Source organism: Rhincodon typus, chromosome 7 (genome assembly GCF_021869965.1).
Source record: "Rhincodon typus isolate 14 chromosome 7, sRhiTyp1.1, whole genome shotgun sequence".
Taxonomy (NCBI): Eukaryota; Metazoa; Chordata; class Chondrichthyes; order Orectolobiformes; family Rhincodontidae; genus Rhincodon; species Rhincodon typus.
The window spans coordinates 47889521-47905119 of record NC_063338.1 but is presented as its reverse complement, the minus strand read 5'-3'; the positions used below and the strand labels follow the sequence as shown (position 1 = coordinate 47905119).

Sequence of the window (15599 nt, the reverse complement as noted above, 5' to 3'; positions counted from 1 at the left end):
AAAGATAAACGGGATATGATAAACAAGTGAGTTTTTTTTTTGCTGGAAGAAGTCTGACATTTCTGGGACCCCCTACATGGAGAAGTACAAATAAAGTTTTTAGAAAAAATAGTGAAATTGGAAAGTTCTAGAAAAACACCCACATATACTGGGAGATTTATTTCAGATTTCTAGCATTGGCTACTTTTTTTTTATAGGCAATTTTCCTGCTTTGTTTTCATGCCTTCCAGTGCTTAGAAGTCTTATTGCACATTACCCGTCAGTTTTCTCCACTTTCTAGTTTTGGTTAATTTTTAAAAATCTTAAAGGTGTAGCCCTATTGTATCTGTCTCCGTCTCTATGACAAACACTGAACAGTTTATCTTTAGGAACGTGAGAAATGCAAGATTGAAAAATATCAATTGCATCTAGTTCTCCTGCCATTCCAGTAGTTGCATGATTCAATAATACTGTTTATTGTTCACTTATCCATTTACTACCCAATAAATCTGTTTGACAGTTTATAGATCAAACTACCATTTACTGAAGGGTTTATTTTTCTACCTTCTGACATCAGGCAAGATACATACAAAGACCCATTATCCAGTAAGATAAAATACCCAATAATGATCTTGCATTTCAGTTATAGAGTCGTACAGCATGGAAACAGTCCCTTGAATCCAGTTCATCCATGCTGACCAGACATCCCAATCTAGCCTAGTCCCATTGCCAGCATTTGGCCCATATCCCTCTCAACTCTTCCTATTCATATTCCCATCCAGATGCCTTTCAAATTGTACCTCCACCACTCCCTCTGGCAGCTCCTTCCATAAACACGCTACTCTCAATGTTAAAAAGTTATCCTTCAAGTCCTTTTTAAATCTTTCCCCTCTCACCTTAAACCTATGCCCTCTAGCTTTTGGATTCCCCCACCCTAGGAAAAAGATCATTGCTGTTCACCCTATCCATACCCCTCATGAATTTATAAACCTCTATAAGGGGCCTCTCCTCAGCCTCCAGTGTTCCCCCCCATTCGGCCTCTCCCTATAACGCAAACCCTCCAGTCCAGGCAACATCCTTGTAATTCTTCTCCACACCCTTTCAAGTTTAACACCACCCTTTTTTATTCATTCATGGGATGAGGTTGTCGCTGGCTAGACCGCATTTATTGCCCATCCCTAATTGTCCAGAGTGCAGGTAAGAGTCAACCACATTGCTGTGGGTCTGGAGTCACATGTAGGCCAGACGAGGTAAGGATGGCAGTTTCCTTCCCTAAAGGATGGAAAGGACATTAGTGAACTAGATAGGTTTTTCCGACAATCGACAATGGATTCATGGTCATCATTAGATTCTTGATTCCAGAATTCGTTGAATTAAAATTTCACCATCGAACCGGGGTCCCTAGAGCATTATCTGGGTCTCTGGGTTAATAGTCCAGCGATAATACCACTAGGCCATCGCCTCCCTGGTACTTAAGTCAAATAGTAACGAATACCTGGATGAGATGTGGGATGGCACTACAATAAAAGAGCTGAGGCAGGGGCGGTTAGGTGATATGATGGAGGGGGAAGTAGTCAGCCTTGGTGATGGAGGACCTTTGCAGCCAGAACTTAGCTTTGACATCCAACATTATAAAAAGGTTGTGAATGATCTGGCCAGACCGGGTAAGGATGGCAGTTTCCTTCCCTAAAGGACATTAGTGAACCAGATGTATTTTTCCGACAATAGACAATGGATTCATGGTCATCATTAGGTTCTTAATTCCAGATATTTATTGAATTCACATTCCACCATCTGCAATGGCAGGATTCAAACCTGAAACCCCAGAACATTATCTGGGTCTCTGGATTAATAGTCCAGCGATTAATACCACTAGGTCGTCGCCTCCCCATGAGAAGGGCGATCAGAATTGTATGTGGTATTCTAAAAGTAGCCTCACCAATGTCCTGTACAGCTGCAATATGACGTTATTAGGTTTATTATTGCCATGTTGGATTCTCAAGTTACCAACCACTGGCAGGAGGATTAGTTAACTCAGATGGCTGAATGACTGGTTTGTGATCCAGAGTGATGCTAACAGCGTCGGTTCAGTTCCTGTACTGGCTGAGGTTACCATGAAAGTCCTACCTTCTCAACCTCTCCCCTCACCTGAGGAGTAGTGACCCTGAGGTTAAACCATCACCTGTTGTCTCCTTCTAATGAGCAAGTAGACCTATGGTCTTCTGGGGCTATGGTGACTACAAGAGCAGGGGATAAACCAAGAAACTAAGGCCAGTCAGTCTAACCTCAGTGGTGGGGAAACTACTTGAAGCAATTCTGAGGAACAGAATTAATCTGCACTCGGAGAGATAGGAATTAATAAAGAATGGTCAGCATGATTTTATTAATAGGTCATGTCTGATTAACTTGATTCAATTTTTCCAAAAGGTGACTAAGTGTGTAGAAGAGGGCAATGCATTTGACAAAGTCTATTTGGATTTCAGCAAGGCTTTTGATAAGGTCATGCATGGGAGACATGCGTAGTGATGTTAAGAGCCCATAGGAGCGAAGGAAATTTGGCTAATTGGATCCCAAATGGCAGGGATCAGAGGGTGACGGTTAAGGGGTGCTTTTGTGAAATGAAGACTGTGTCCAGTGGAGCTCCACAGCAATCAATGTTGGGGCCCTTGCTGTATTGCTTTGTAGTATCCCTTCAATGTAGGAGGGTTGATCAGTGAGTTCGCAGATGAAACAAAAATTGGTGGTGTGGTAAATAGTGAAGAGAATAGTCTTGGATTATAGGAGATTACAGACAGGTGGTCAGATGGGCTGATCAGTGGCAAATGGAATTCAATCCAGGTAAGTATGAGCACTTAGACAGGACAAACAAGGCAAGGGAATACATGAAGAATGGTTGGTCCCTGAGAAGCACTGATGGTCAAAGGGACCTTGATGTGCATGTATACTGGTCTGTTAAGGTAGCAGGACAGGTAGATAAAGTTTTTAGGACATATGGGGTACTTGTTTTTATTAGCTGTAGAGCTTTAGTTTTGAAGAGAGATTGGATAGACTGGGTTGTATTCTTGGAGCAGGGGAGACCGAGCGTATCTCATTGAGGTACATTTCCCCTTAGTGGAGGGATCGCTGACTGGGGGCATAGATTTAAAGTAAGGGACAGGAGGTTGAGGGGATATGAGGAAAATGTTTTTCACTCAGGGTGGTGGGAATCTCAAGCTCACAGCCTGTAAAGGTGGTAGAGATAGAAACTCTCATATATTTAAGAAGGCCATGGGAGATGTGCTAGAAAATAGGATTAGAACAGTTGGATTTGATTTATTATTGTTACATGTACCTAAGTACAGTGAAAAGTTTTGTTTTATGTGCAGCACAGGCAGATCATAACATGATTGAACAGAGCAAGGAATACAAGATTACAGCTGCAGAGAAGGTGCACAAAAAGCAAGATCAACATTACATTTGAAATTTAAGAAGTCCATTTAGAAGTCTAATAACAGTGGAGAAGAAGCCGTTCTTGAACCTTTTGGAATCTGTGTTTAAGCTCGTGTATCTTCTGCCCTATGGAAGACATTATAAGCAGGATGGGAGGGGTCTTTGATGTTGGCTGCTTTTCCGGGACATCGAGAAGTGTAGATGGTTTCTGTGATGTGTTCACAACTTTCTGTAGTTTCTTACGGTCCTGGGCAGAGCAGTTGCTGTACAAAGCCACAATGCATCCAGATAGAATACTTTCACTGGTGCATCTATAAAAGTTGGTGAGATTCCTTATGGACATGCCGAATTTCCTTAACCTCCTGAGAAAGAAGAGGTGTTGTTGTGCCTTATTGACCATCGCATCAGTGTGGGTAGTCCAGGTCAGGTGGTTGATGATGGTCACCCCTAGGAACCTAATACTTTTGACTGTTTTCACCTCGGCTCCATTGATGTAGGTAGGGGTGTGCCCTCCTCCTTGCTTCCTGAACTTGATGATCAGCTTTTTAGTTTTGCTGATGTTGAGGGAAAGATTGTTATCTTTACACCAGTCACCAAGCACCCTATCTCTTTTTATTGTATTCTGTTTCATCATTGTTTGATAACCAGCCTACAACAGTGGTGTCATCAGTGAACTTATGCCACTCAGCCACGAATGTAGGGGGCTGAGTACGCAGCCTTGCAGAGTGCCGGTTTTGAGAATTGTTGTGAAAGAGGTGCTGTTGCCTATCTTCACTCATTGCAGTCTGTGGGTCAAGAAGTCGAGGATCCAGTTGCACAGGATGGAGCAGAGACCCAAGTCTCGGAGTTTGGAGATTAGTTTGTTTGGGATTATAGTGTTGAAGGTGGTGCTGTAGTAATAAGTAGAAGCTTGACGTAGATATCCTCATTATCCAGATGCTCCAGGGATGAGGGTAGGGCTAGGGAGATGGTGTCCGCTGTGGACTTGTTGCGACGGTCGGCAAATTGCAAGGGATCGAGACAGACTGGAGGCTAGGGTTGATCTGGGCTATAACTAACCTCTCTAAGCACGCCATAATTATGGAGGTCAGAGCCACCAGGCAGTAGTCATTGAGGCACATTGCATGTGCTTTCTTCAGTACAGGGATGATGGTCTACTTGAAGCAGGTAGGAACTTCAGATTGTAGCAAGGAGAGGTTAAAGATGTCCGCGAATATTCCTGCCAACTGATCTGCATGATATCTGAGTGCACAGCCGGGACTTTGTCTGGGCCAGTTGCTTTTTAGGTTAGGTGTTTGTTTTTGACCAGGGTAGACACAATGGGCTAAAGAGCCTTTTTCTGTACTAGAGACCTTTTATGATTCTATGACTGACTAAAAGAATTGAAGATGCACAATTTGAAACAATAAGAAGAGTGGAAATTGGAAGCAAAATGAGGAAGTTTTCCATTTCAGTTGGGAGCAAGTCATGGCCCTGTTAGAGATGATAAGGGGAAAAAAAAATTGAGGGAGATGGCCCAAATAGGACAGAAATATTCCTATGAAAAGGCAGACTGAGCTACCACTTCTGTGGGTACCCAAAACATCATTTTTCATTTGGAGAAAGTAGAATATGTGAAAGGAGAAATCTGTCAATGAGAGAGCAAGTTCACCCAGGCAGAGGAAGGTAATGTTTCATGGAAACTGGTTGGCCTCCGCTTCAGGGGGAAGTGGAGAGCCCTTCGACCTTGTTGGGAATGGAGGTGTGGAGAGATTGAACTGTAAAGACCAGACAGTTAGGATAAGAGCTTGGAAAACTGTCTCATGCATTTTTCTCCTGTAAGCCACTTTTGGTGACCTGTTTAACTTGTTGGATGATTACAGTTGAGTTGGATTCTTTTCTTCACCCTTGTGCATTATCTAATAGGGGGTCACTGAACAGATTTGGGAAACTTGTCTAGTTCCTCTTCTCTCCTTTCATAAGTAACAAGCTCTGTGGCTACCTGTAGCTCCCCTAATGATATTCACACTAAAATTATCCAGCTCTTTTTCAAACCATTGTCTGTACAATCTCCATGGCTACACTGTCTGTACTCAAGATCTTGTATTCTTTGCTAAATTTATGCCTTTTCCAATATCACTATGTAGTTAAGAAATTTCAATCTTCACAGGTCAATGCAGAACTTAAAATGGCAAAGTAATTTTTTATGATAGATTGTGTATTAATACTTGAGCTCAATTTGATGGCAAAATAGATTGAAGATCTCAAAAAATTGCCAGCTTATTTATGCTAGTTACAAATGATACGGTTTGTAATTCATAATGAACAGCTGAACTCTAATCTTTGTAAAGAACTTCTCAACTGAAGTAATGGGGTTTCAAGCTAAAGAAAATGTTTGAGCTTATAAGCCTTGAGGAAAGAACACTTCAGAAATTATAAACCTGAAAATCTTATTAAATTTGAGTCCTTACTATCCCAATAAATTACTTCGGTATTGGGCAGGTGAAGACACACTTCTTTTTATGGTGTGTGAGGGCTAAGCCTTAGGAGAGTTCTCAGACATTTAGCTTGCAAGAGGTAACTAAACCTAAAGACTGATCACCACCTTTCACTTATTCTTTTTTTCATCACGTATGCCAAGATTGTTATTTGTTTCGTTCCATTAATTTGAATCTGGTCTTTAAGTGTACTGTGCTAATCCAATGTAACTTGTGTTTTTACAAATGCAATTAGGCTTGCTAATTTTTTTGCATGTTATCCCTGATTTGAAGTTATTCCTTTTAATAATTAATAATTTTATTCCTCATTCAATATCACTTTGTCTGTTCTTAAATATCAATTTGTCACCTTAGAAAATGTGGAAATGCTCCTTGACATGAAATAGCTTTCTAGGCCTTTATTTTAAAGGCTCCCATTTAAAAATGTTAAAATATTGATTTTTCATTGGTATTCATAACATTTCAAAAATACAATACTGTGATTGATTTCACTTTTTGTATTCCCAAATTACTGTATGTGGCAAAACTGGAATCAATTGGGGGCAAGCTAACCATTGGTTGGAGTCATACTTGACACATTGGAAGATGATTGTGGTTGTTGGAGGTCAGTTATTTCAGCTCCAGGACATCGCTAGGAAAATTCCTCAGGATAGTGTTTAATCAATGATCTTCCTTCCATTATAAGGTCAGAGTGGGGGATAAAAACAGAAAGAACCGCAGATGCTGTAAATCAGGAACAAGAACAGAAGTTGCTGGAAGCTCAGAAGGTCTGGCAGCATCTGTGAAGAAAAAATCAGAGTTAACGTTTCGGGTCCAGTGACCCTTGCTCAGAACTGATGGTAGCAGAAAACAGGAGGGGGATGGGTTGGGGAGTAAACAATAGGATAGAGCCCGAAGAGAGAAAAGTTGGATAGACAAAGGAGTTGATAATGCTCTGGCCAGAAGGGTGAATAGTTGTTCATGGGGACTGTTAGTGACTAACAATAGGTAATATGTAATGACAGGCTATGTGATAACAAGGCCTGGTGTGTGGGGTAAGGGGCTGGGACATGGGAGAGCTTAAGCCCTAAAATTATTTAACTCGATATTGAGGCCAGAGGGCCGCAGGGTGCCCAAGCAGAAAATGAGGTGTTGTTATTCCAGCATGCGTTGAGTTTCACTGGAACACAGCAGCAAGTCAGAGACAGAGGCCAGGGAATAGGGCGGTGTGTCAGAGTGGGGATGTTTGCTGATGATTGCACAATATTCAGCATCATTCACAATTCTTGAGATACTGAACAGTCCATGTTCAAATGTAACAAGATCTGGACAATGTCCAAGCTTGGGCTGACCAGTGGCAAATAACATTCACACCCCACAAATGTCAGACAATGACCATCTCTGGTAAGAGATGATGTAGCCACTGTCCTTTGACATTTAATAGTGTTACCATCGCTGAATCCACCACTATCAACATCATTAAACAGAAATTCAACTAGACTAGCCATACAAACACAGTCGCTACAAGAGCAGGTTAGCGGCGAGGAATATTGTGGCGAGTAACTCCCTTCCTGACTTCCCAAATCCTGTCCACCATCTACAAGGCACAAATTAGGAGTGTGATGGAATACTCTCCACTTGCTTGGATAGGTGCAGCTCCAGCAATACTCAAGAAGCTTGACACCATCTAGGACAAAGCAGCCTGCTTGATTGGCATCATATCCACAAGGATCCACTCCTTCCACCACTGACATGTGGTAACAGCAGTGTGTAATATCTAAAGGATGCACTGCAGACAGCACGTTCCAAATCCATGACCACTTCCATCTGAAAGCTCAAGGACAGCAGATACTTGGGAGCACCATCACCTGCAATTTACCCTCCCCAAGTTGCTCACCATCCTGAATTGGAAATATATTGCCGATAATCAGTTGCTGAATCAAAATCCTGGAATTCCCTCCCTAACGGCATCGTGGGTCAACCTATAGCAGGTGGACTGCAGTGGTTCGAGAAGGCAGCTTGTCACCACCTTCTCAAGGGTAGCTAGGGATGGGCAATAAATGCTGCCTAGCCAGCGATGCCCACATCCCATGACTGAATAAAATTTTTTAAAAACTCAATCTACAGCATATCACTAGATTTTTCCAAGATTTGCAATTAATTTTCTATCATGTTCCAGGAGGTGTTTGAAAAGTTTACACGGATAGTTTCCAGTTATTTTTAGAAGCCTGGAATTGACACATTGGTGGAAATGGAAATGCTATGCACGTTTTCACTAGTTATAGCTGGTCTGTTTTACTATGGAAACTGCATATGATGAGTTGGTCTTCTGTTAATGTAACTGTAACCATTAACCAAGCAACCATAAAAATATAAAGTTGAATCTATAGTAGTTAAAATAGAATGAATAAAGATATGTAATTCTTAATTCTAAAGCAGTTACTAACTTTATAATGACTGATTTGATTATTCACTGATCTATTTGGCTGCAGTACACTGTGGAAGCAATGGAATCAGTCTTAAAATTTCGCTATTTTTGTAAGACGAACATATAATCAAAATGTTTGACCTCCTTGACTAGATGCTCATTTAGATTTTTGTTAGTGAATTAGTGGTGTCCCTTTTAAAATGGGCAGCCTCCAAATGGATTAAAAAAAAGTATAATAGCTAATTGGCTATTTCCAAGTGTGTTTTCTAAATGTTGGAACATTTATGAAATTTACACTATCTTGTATTTTATAATTTCATCACTATTGTTGGGACAATACTTTGAAATTTCTTATTTCCAAATTATCTCTTGTTACTGACATTTGAGGAGGAATCTTTATGAATGGTGTAAGTTTCTTGAAGATTCAGTTTTCTGCAGTAAATGTAGCAAATCTCTTCAGCAGTGGACTCCCCTTCAGATCATGTGAATTCAATCCCATAATATTAAGTCAAGTTATAGTTGCAATTTTGGTTCGTGCAATATTTTTAGCCTATTTTTGATGTATGTATTTCCGAAACGCAAAATGAAAATCTATAACTAGATTAGTTCACGATTATCGGTCTGACTTTAGAATTTAACATTTACCCTCCTGTTAAGCATATTGCCAGTCCTTCTCCTCGATATCACATGCAGCCTTAAGATATCTTTTCTGATAGTCCTAAATCATTTTGTTAATTTCTCCTCCTTATACACCTTACCCTGACAGCCCAAACTCATTGCTTTCAACCTTTGCCCTTTAGGGTTAAAAACACCTTAATTCCCTTAATACCTTAGTTCCCTGACTTGAATACCCCTTTTCTGACACCCCTGTCTGCAAAGCTACCAAAACCTCCATGACTCCTTCAAAATTGCCTCAGCTCCAGACAATTAATTGCCTCATATCTCCCTTTTATCAGTCAGTTCAGTAGCCTCAATTTAACAACTGTTATCTCAAATGTGCCTGGTGCATATCTAAATCTGCCCAGTGCTCCTAAGTGATCATGTTCATTGAAAACAGTGCCAACTTCCTCCATCTTTCTTTTCTGCTCCCTCAGTTTGCTCCTAACAATTAAATACAAGAAGTGGATAACTAACCTAGCTTCCAAAACTGAGGGAAATCCATTTGTGGCTCTGTTTTCACATTTGCTAACTATAGTTGTTTCTTCCAAATTGTTTCTCCACCCCATTTCTTGTCCAGAGCTGTTCCTGCAGATTATCTCTCTCTTCCTCCAATGAAGTCCAATTCCTGCTTTGGCTGTTTCTACAGCCCTCTGCTTGCTGACGTGAACCTGTGAACCCCTCCTTCAACTGAGCAGTCATTAACATGTTACTAGATTAGAGGCAAAAGAAAATGCCCATGTTTTAATTTTTATTCTAGAATAGTGACTTGATTAATTGCACATAGAACAAGATGAGTTAACATATCTATCTTTAACAAAGCATAAAGTATACATTGTTCAGTTTACAGAATCTAGTTTTACCCATCTGAAAACTTTGACTATATTAACATCTTTTAGTTGTCTACCTGAATTTCTATGAAGAAATTAGTTTTTGGAATGTTTGCTGATATCTGAATGTTTACTCAGACTAATCTTTTTTTTTAAAGATTCAAAGATCATCCTACATTGAATGATAGATATTTATTGCTACACTTACTTGGACGTGGTGGCTTCAGTGAAGTATATAAGGTATGCACATACAAGAATATTAGGATGCTGAGCGTTTCAAGATTGTGATTTCTATTTTGAACTATTTAGCAAGACATTGGGACCTTGTCATAAACAGGATGTATGCTTATCACCTGTGTTTGGTTAACTGGGCAAAGTGTACTTTCGTGTGTGGTCTGATGAAATTGGTATATGTTATTGTACTGTTTTTAAGTTCAAGAATCTTCAAGCTCCATGGCTCAGAGTTCATTACTAAATGATTTTTCCCATATTGCTTGATGTAGAAATCCTTCCTAAATATTTTTCCATTTTGTATTATTTCTTGTATAATTTTGAGTTTTGCAAGAATTTATTTGTGTAGGCATTCTCTCCAGATTATTAGAAACTAAGTCACATAATGGTGGTTCAGTTTTTTTTTTAAATTTTTGTGCTGCTCTGTTGGACATCTCCCAGGATGGTTAACTTGAGGCCAGTGAACTGATTGATAAAAGGGCGACATGGGGTGATTAATTAGGTTAAGTAAATAGGTAAAAAGTTAGCAAATGGAATATAATGTGAGAGAATGTGAAGTTGTTCATTTTGTAAGGGAGAACATAAGAACAGAATATTATTTAAATGGAGAAAACTGCAGAAAGCTGCAACACTTGGGGGTACTTGTGCATGAAACATAGAAAGCTAGCACACATGCAACTGATAATCAGGAAAGCTAATGGAATGTTGGCCTTTATTTTAAGGTGGTTGGCGTATAAGAGTAGGAAAATCTTGGTACAACTGTACAAGGTGCTTGAGACCACATCTGGATTCGCTGAGAGCAGTACTGGTCCCCTTTTATAAGGGAATATGTTAGTTCATTGGAGGCATTGATTGAAAGTGATGTGCAAATGAAAAAAAAAAATTAACACAGCTAGTAGTTTTGAGTATGGAATGCATTGTCTGAAAATGTGGTAGAGGCAGGTTTAATTGAGGTATTCAAGAGGGCATTCAATTATTTGGATAGAAAAAGCATGCAGGGGCGTGGGGAAAAGGCAGGAGATCTGCACTAGGTAATAGAACCAGTGCATGTATGCTGGTTCAAATGGCCTCCTTCTGTGCCATAACAGTTTTGTGATTCTGAGCTATTTTCTTGCTAATAATTAAAGTAGATGTTCAAAGAATTGAAAGCATCCATCATACTCACACTGAGGCACCCCCCCCAACACATGACCCACCCTGCCCTCTTGCCTGCTTACCCCTTCTTCTTGCACTTACTTTCTCAAATATCTGTGACTCTAGCCTCTTAACCACTCATCCTCTTAATCCTCTTAACTATCTGCCTGGCTCCGTTGCTGCTACCTCCTCCTTCACCTACCTGCCAGACTTTCTCACCCATTTTCCCTACTTAATTGTCACACATCATTTTTCAGTTGCTGAAGTGCCTTTTGGACTTTCGCACGTGGAATGCAGCCCCAGTTATCTGCTTGGCAGGTGGTAGCATTGTGGTAATGTCACTAGACTAGTAATTCCGTGCCCTATGCTAGTGTTCTGTGGACATACAGCACAGAAAACAGCTCACTGGTCAAAAATAGCCAGTTACCTATTCTAATCCTAATTTCCAGCAATTGGCTGGTAGCCTTGTATGCCTTGGCATCACAAGTGCACATCTAAGTATTTCTTAAATGTTATGAGGGTTTATTCCTCTACCATCCTCGCAGGCAGTGAATTCTAGATTCTTACACCCTCTGGATGAAAAAAAAATTTCCTCTCATCTCCTCTGAACTTCCTAAATCTACCGTTCGTCATATATTCCATTGCCTTGTTTGTCCTACCCAAACACATCACCTCTCGTTTATCCAGATGAATTCCATTTGCCATTGATCAACCCATCTGATCAGGCCATCTATATCTTTTTGTAGTCCAAAGCTATCTTCATCCCACCAACCTTTGTATCATCTGCAAAATTTCTGATCAACCTTCCTACATTCAAGTTCGAATAATTTCTATAAACCACAAACAACCAGGACCCCACTTGACACGTTTCTAGTTGAAAAACACCCTTCAACTATCACCGTCTGCTTCCTGCCACTCGAACAATTGTGGATCCAATTTGCCAAATTTCCTTGGATTCCATGGATGTTTAGCTTTTGCTATCATTCTTTCATGCAGGAGCTTACTCAAAAATCTTGTGGTTGGTCAGATATGTCCTCTTCTTAACAAAACTGTGCTGACTGCTCTTGATTAATCCCTGCCTGTCCAAATGCAGATTAATTCTGATCCTCAGAATTGTTTCCAATGGTTACCCCACCACTGAAGTTAGATTGACTGATCTTTAGTTGCCTGGTTTATCCCTTGCTCACTTCTTGAATTACAGTACCATTTTGGCTGTTCCCCAGTCCTCCAGCATCTCTCCTGAAACCAGAGAGGCATTGAAATATTTTGTGTTTGTACCTGCTATTTCCTCCCTTGCCTCACTCCACAACCTGGGATACATATATCCACCTCTGGAGATTCACCTACTTTTAAGCTTGCCGGACTACTCAGAGCCTCCTCACTGTCCATGCTAATTTCTTTAACTGTATCTCAGACTTTCTCCAAATTTTCCATACCCATATTATCCCTTTCACTAGTGAACGCTGGCAATAACTATTCAGTTAGAACCCTATCTATGTCCTCTGGCTCTGAACAAAAGCTGCCATTGTGGTCTTAAATGTCATACTTTTACTCTTAATGTACCTGTAAAACAAATTAGGGTTTTCCTTTATCTGCTGATATCCTTTTCATATCCCATTTTAGCTCTCCTAATCTCTCTTCAAAGTTCCCTTTTGCACATTGCATATTCCTCTAGAGTTTCTGAGCCCTCAGTATCTGCCGTAAGCATGATTTTTATTCTTCTTGTCTAATCCTGTATATCCCTTGATATCCAGTGTTCTTAGGACTTGCTGGTCCCACCTTTTTTTTTAATTGGAATGCAGTGGCCCTGTACTCTCGATTTCCTTCTTGAATGCGTCTCTGTTCTGAGACAGATTTACCAAAAAATAATTGCTCCCAGACCACTCTAGCCAAGTCATATTTGGTCTTATTTGTCAAGTTGAGAACTTTGATTTCAGGCCCATCCTTGTCCTTTTCCATAACTTTGTTAACAGTCATAAGAATCTAGCATCTATCTACAAAATGCTTCCCCACTGATGATTCTTCAACCACTTACCTGGTTTTGTTACCTAAACCTAAGTCCAGGACCGTGTCCTCTCTTGTAGGGCCCTCCGCGTACCAGCTTAAAACACTCACCTGGATGCACTTTCTAAGAATTCTGCTCCCTCCAAACCTTTCTCATAATGAAGGTGGCAGCTGCACTAAACTGCATTTGTGCAGCTGGTTGCTTCTGTCATTAATGCAGCTCATTTCATTAATGGAAGAGTTCCTTCTGTTAATGTACAAGTCATCGGTGGTCATCAGTGTCACACCTTAGGTTTGTGCCAGGTACCCTGGGAGCTGCCATGATACCTGCGTCCAGTGCATTCTCCACGAGGCCTATGTATCATGTAACTGTTGTTGCCTAGCTCATCATGTCCTCTGTCTCCACAAAGGCAGAAGTATTCACCAGTGTCAGGACATTCCTGGGATTCCTGGCACTATTTTCCGAGATATCCATACCTAATCTGTCAATTTTGAAAATTTCAATTGATCCATCAGCAAAGCCAGATTTCAACTACTTCTGCATTCCTGTATAGTCAAGCTTCAATTTTAATTGCCAATAAGACTCCACTGGCTGAATTTTATGGAGCGAATGGGGAAGATGAGGATTAAGTCCCCATCCAGTAGAAAAACTGTGTAGCAATAGATGTACAAGTAAGTTCTCGTATGTGCAATGAAGTGTTAGCTGTACCATAGATGTCCCCTGAGAAGTATTGGTTTCTGGTTGCCTTTGTATTACACGGATGAGGGGAAATTCCTAGCTTGCAGGGCTTGATGAGGTGCACAGCTGGGTTTTAAAGCTGGCACCTGCGCATGAATCCTAGGATGTCCTGACACTGCTGAATACTTCTACCTGTGTAGAGAGAGGATAAACTCCACGCAAAGAATATCCAAAAAATTGATTGAATGGGGAAGGCACAATAGAAAATGAGAATAAACAAGCAAAAATTATAAAAACCATTTTAAGAGTTTCTGCATATAAGTAAGAAGGAACAGAACATCAGAGGAAAGCCAGGATCTCATGGAAGCTGAGGCAAAAAGACTGGTATTAGGAAATAAGGAAATGGCAGATCAATAAACAAGTGTTTGATTCGTCTTCTCAGAAGAGACAAAACACGTAGCTGAAATATTTGGAACTAAGACCCTATTGAAAATTTGCAAGTTAATTAAGTAAAGAAAAAGTGTTGAGAAATTAATGGGCTTGAAGCTGGCAAATTTGATGAACTAAAGTCATTCATATATATATGGTGAAAAGCTAAGGCATGGTGCAGATCTCTGGGGAACATCATTTGTCCTCTTCCCTCCTATCATGGAATATTTAATCTTGCAATCAAAATTGTTTGCAAACCTGGACTCCCAAATCACTTGTGCCGTTTTCAGTTTACATTTTCTCATCATTTTGAAAATCAGATTTATCCCTTAGTTCCAAAATGTCATTTGTGATTTTGATTACAACAATTCCAGCATTATGACATGAACAAGAAATTTGACTGGAGAGATCCAAATAGAATCCAGGAAAGAAGTGTAAATTTGGGTGAAACAAACTAATCAACTTGAGAGAATTGGAAGATGGGGTGGCATTTTGCAAGCATAAAAAGCTTAAGGGTTAGTGTTATTGTGATGAAGTGGTTGTGGTCCTCTGGATCTGTTCTAGAGTATGCCATGATATGTTTGAACAGGTTGATGAAAATTTCTCAAAGTTTAAAGGTGAATACTTTTGAGAAGTGGTATTTAAAAATATTTTTCTACCAGTTGTTGTGGACCAAACCAGACCCCCTCAAAATATATTAAGAAGATAGCCTAGACCCTAACTTTTTCTTATTTTAAAGATAAGTGCAGGGTGTTGCTTTCCAGATGCAATTCAATTGGTTAAACTGCTCGACTTTAAACAAAACATGCTTTATTTTGACACTACAGTTAAAATACACACAAATAAAAATAAAAGAATTGGCTTAATTGGAACTCTATTGAAAAGCTTAAATAACTATGTTAACTACTACTAATTATCTGTTCCAATCTAGTAACTTCCCATAAACACACCCTTGGCAAAGACAAATTCAATAAACTAGATTGCCTCACATACACTTCTAGCAGCAGGAAGAGAACCCCAGCTTTTAGCTGTAACAGAGAGGAATAAGAGCTTCCACATCCAGCTTCAAGTGCTGAAAGCTAAAATTAAAAGTCCTATTTCTGTGGGAGCTTGATCCCATCATTCAGGCTGCTTCTATTGTTCCAACTTTTTAATAAAAACCCCAAGGCCTCACAAGCTGTTTACTTTATTGGCTTTGAGCAGACTGCTCTCTAACTCTGTCTCAACCTTCCTTCATTTTAAAAAAAAAACCCAGGATAAAATTCACCTCTTAAAGCCATAGTATCGTCACATAGTATAGTAATTACGTGCCATGGTGTATGATGTCTGTTTATCTCTTCAAC

At 40.0% G+C, this 15599-nt stretch overlaps 1 protein-coding gene across 3 annotated transcripts in view; it reads left to right on the top strand.

The window, feature by feature from the left end:
• tlk1a (tousled-like kinase 1a) overlaps nucleotides 1-15599 on the top strand; it is a 133352-nt gene that overhangs the window by 95683 nt on the left and 22070 nt on the right. For all 3 annotated transcript variants that reach the window (XM_048598771.1, XM_048598769.1, XM_048598770.1), the window contains one exon: nucleotides 9938-10019. In XM_048598771.1, coding sequence (XP_048454728.1) covers nucleotides 9938-10019 — 82 coding nt within the window. The remainder of the gene's footprint in view (nucleotides 1-9937; nucleotides 10020-15599) is intronic.